At 55.2% G+C, this 2,031-nt stretch overlaps 1 protein-coding gene across 1 annotated transcript in view; it reads right to left on the bottom strand.

Annotated features, from left to right (window-relative positions):
- Positions 1–922: 922 nt before the first annotated feature.
- The window catches only part of LOC103593361 (putative uncharacterized protein DDB_G0276327), a 3,068-nt gene continuing 1,959 nt past the window's right edge, over positions 923–2,031 (bottom strand). Inside the window, exon 2 of the mRNA XM_008576319.1 lies at positions 923–1,030. Within this exon, the coding sequence (XP_008574541.1) occupies positions 923–1,030 (108 nt within the window). The remainder of the gene's footprint in view (positions 1,031–2,031) is intronic.

Below are 2,031 nucleotides of genomic sequence, written 5' to 3'. Positions count from 1 at the left end.
CCCCCAGCACAGCCTGCAGATGAGCCGCAGCCCCAGCCCAGCAGCTCAACTGCAACCTCATGAGAGAACAGGGGCCAGAGCCCCGGCCATGCCGCGCCTGGATTCCCACCCACGGACACAGAGAGAATGCAGTCACCCTCAGTGTCGCAGAGGATCGGTGCCAGGACCCCGTCATGGTTACCAAAATCCATAGATGCTCAAGTCCCTTAGGTAAAATGGTGCCTCCTATATACATCCTCCAATATATACTTTAAATCATCTCCAGATTACTTATAAAACCTAACACAATGTAAATAGTTGTATTATTTAGGGAATAATGGCAAGGGAAAAATTCTGTATCTGTCAGTACAGGTGCAGCCATCAATTTTTTCCACGTTTTTGATCCGTGGCTGGTTGAACCTGGGGACGTGCAGCCACAGACAGGGAGCGCCAACGGCTCGTGCCTGCTGTGTTAAGCCGTGGTGCTTAGCAATAGATAACTAATCCTCCTCCTCGTTTTAGAGGTGGGGAAACTGAGGCTCCAGGAGTTGAGTGACTCGGCTCAGGACATATAGCATGGAGGCAACCCCAGCTCCACCCAACACTGCACAGCACACACATCTGGAGCTTGAAGGCAGAGGGGTCAAGCCCAGCCCTGGCCCTGCCAGCTGTGGCCCACCCAGACCGAATCAGATGAGAGGCTGGCTCACTCCTGTCCAGCCGCAGCCCCCAGCCCCCTCAGAGGACCTGTGGTATCCCCCGCCATGACCTCCCTCCCCTCCTCTCCCTGGCTCAGCATGGGTGGTGTCCCTGGGAAGGAAGCGGTGCGTGGAGCTGGCCTCAAGGGTGGAGGCACTGCCTCATGTCACGCAGGTCAGACTTGGATAGTTGGGAGTAAGGGAGGTGGCTCTTCTGGTTCAGAGAAATGAGGGCTGACATCCACTCAGAGAAAGGCCATTTCCCAGTGTCGCTGAGCCACACCCTCACGCACACCGGGCACCACAAATCCTAGGTCCCAGATGGTGTGGCCCGACTTCTTGCCCCGGGCTCCCTGGAGATGAAAGGCAGTCCTGTGTGCCCGCGTCTGGGGCAATGTTGTGGCTGGTGAGGCAGGTGGGGTCCCCCAAACATGCTCCCTGCCAGGCAGCTGCTGTTCCCATGTGTGAGCCCGTCACACACACACTCGCCCCGCTGGGTGGCTCTCTAGCCCCGCCCAAGTTGCCCTTCTGGGCACTGGGATACGACAGCTCGCAGGACAGGCTAGAGGGTCGACAGACGGTGAAAATAAATAAGCCAATACCCCACGTGCTGGGAGGCAGGAAGCAGCCTTTCTGGGATGAACATGGAGCCCTGCAGAGCAGCTCTCAGCTCCCTGGTGCTCCTTGTGGGAAGTGACTTCTGAGCTAAGTTTTGAAGTCAAAATCCAGCCACTCGAAGGAGAAACAGTAGTCCGGGCAGAAGGCGTGGCACAGGCAGCTTCAGGGGGTCTTGGGCAGCAGGGAGGAGGCCTCATCCTGGGGTGGGTCCCACTCTCCTCACGAGGGGAGACAGAGGACCCCGCGACTGAACTGGGCTGGGTCCTCCCTTTTCTGAACCTGGCACGTGAACCAGTGTTCTCCAGTAGGAAGTGGTGACCTTGTTCCAGGTCACTAGGTGACTTTAAATGACCTGAATCTCATCCTGAGGAGGGGGTTTCTTCCCCCACCCCCGCATTTTTGTGTTTATTTCCAGGGGCCTTGAGCTGGGAGGATGCAGAGACCACAGCCCCAGGCCACAATGAAATAAAACTATTTTGTTTGGTAGTATTATTTTTTAAGGTGGCTTTGGGTTTATAATTTTCTTTTATTTATGGAAAAGAATGAAAAAAACAGAGACTTTCAGGATACAGACACTCAAGGTTAAAAATTTTCTTAGAAATGATGTGAGCAATTTGTATGTCTGTGGTAGTAACGGAGGGCAGGTGTGGGCCACAGGTGAGGAGGATGGGGTGGGGCGAGGAGGGGTGAGGAGGGATGAGGAGGGGTATAGGGGTGAGGAGGGGCAAGGAGAGGT

This window comes from Galeopterus variegatus, unplaced genomic scaffold, assembly GCF_000696425.1.
Source record: "Galeopterus variegatus unplaced genomic scaffold, G_variegatus-3.0.2 Scaffold1326, whole genome shotgun sequence".
Lineage (NCBI taxonomy): Eukaryota > Metazoa > Chordata > Mammalia > Dermoptera > Cynocephalidae > Galeopterus > Galeopterus variegatus.
This window is presented reverse-complemented; position numbering and strand designations above follow the sequence as displayed.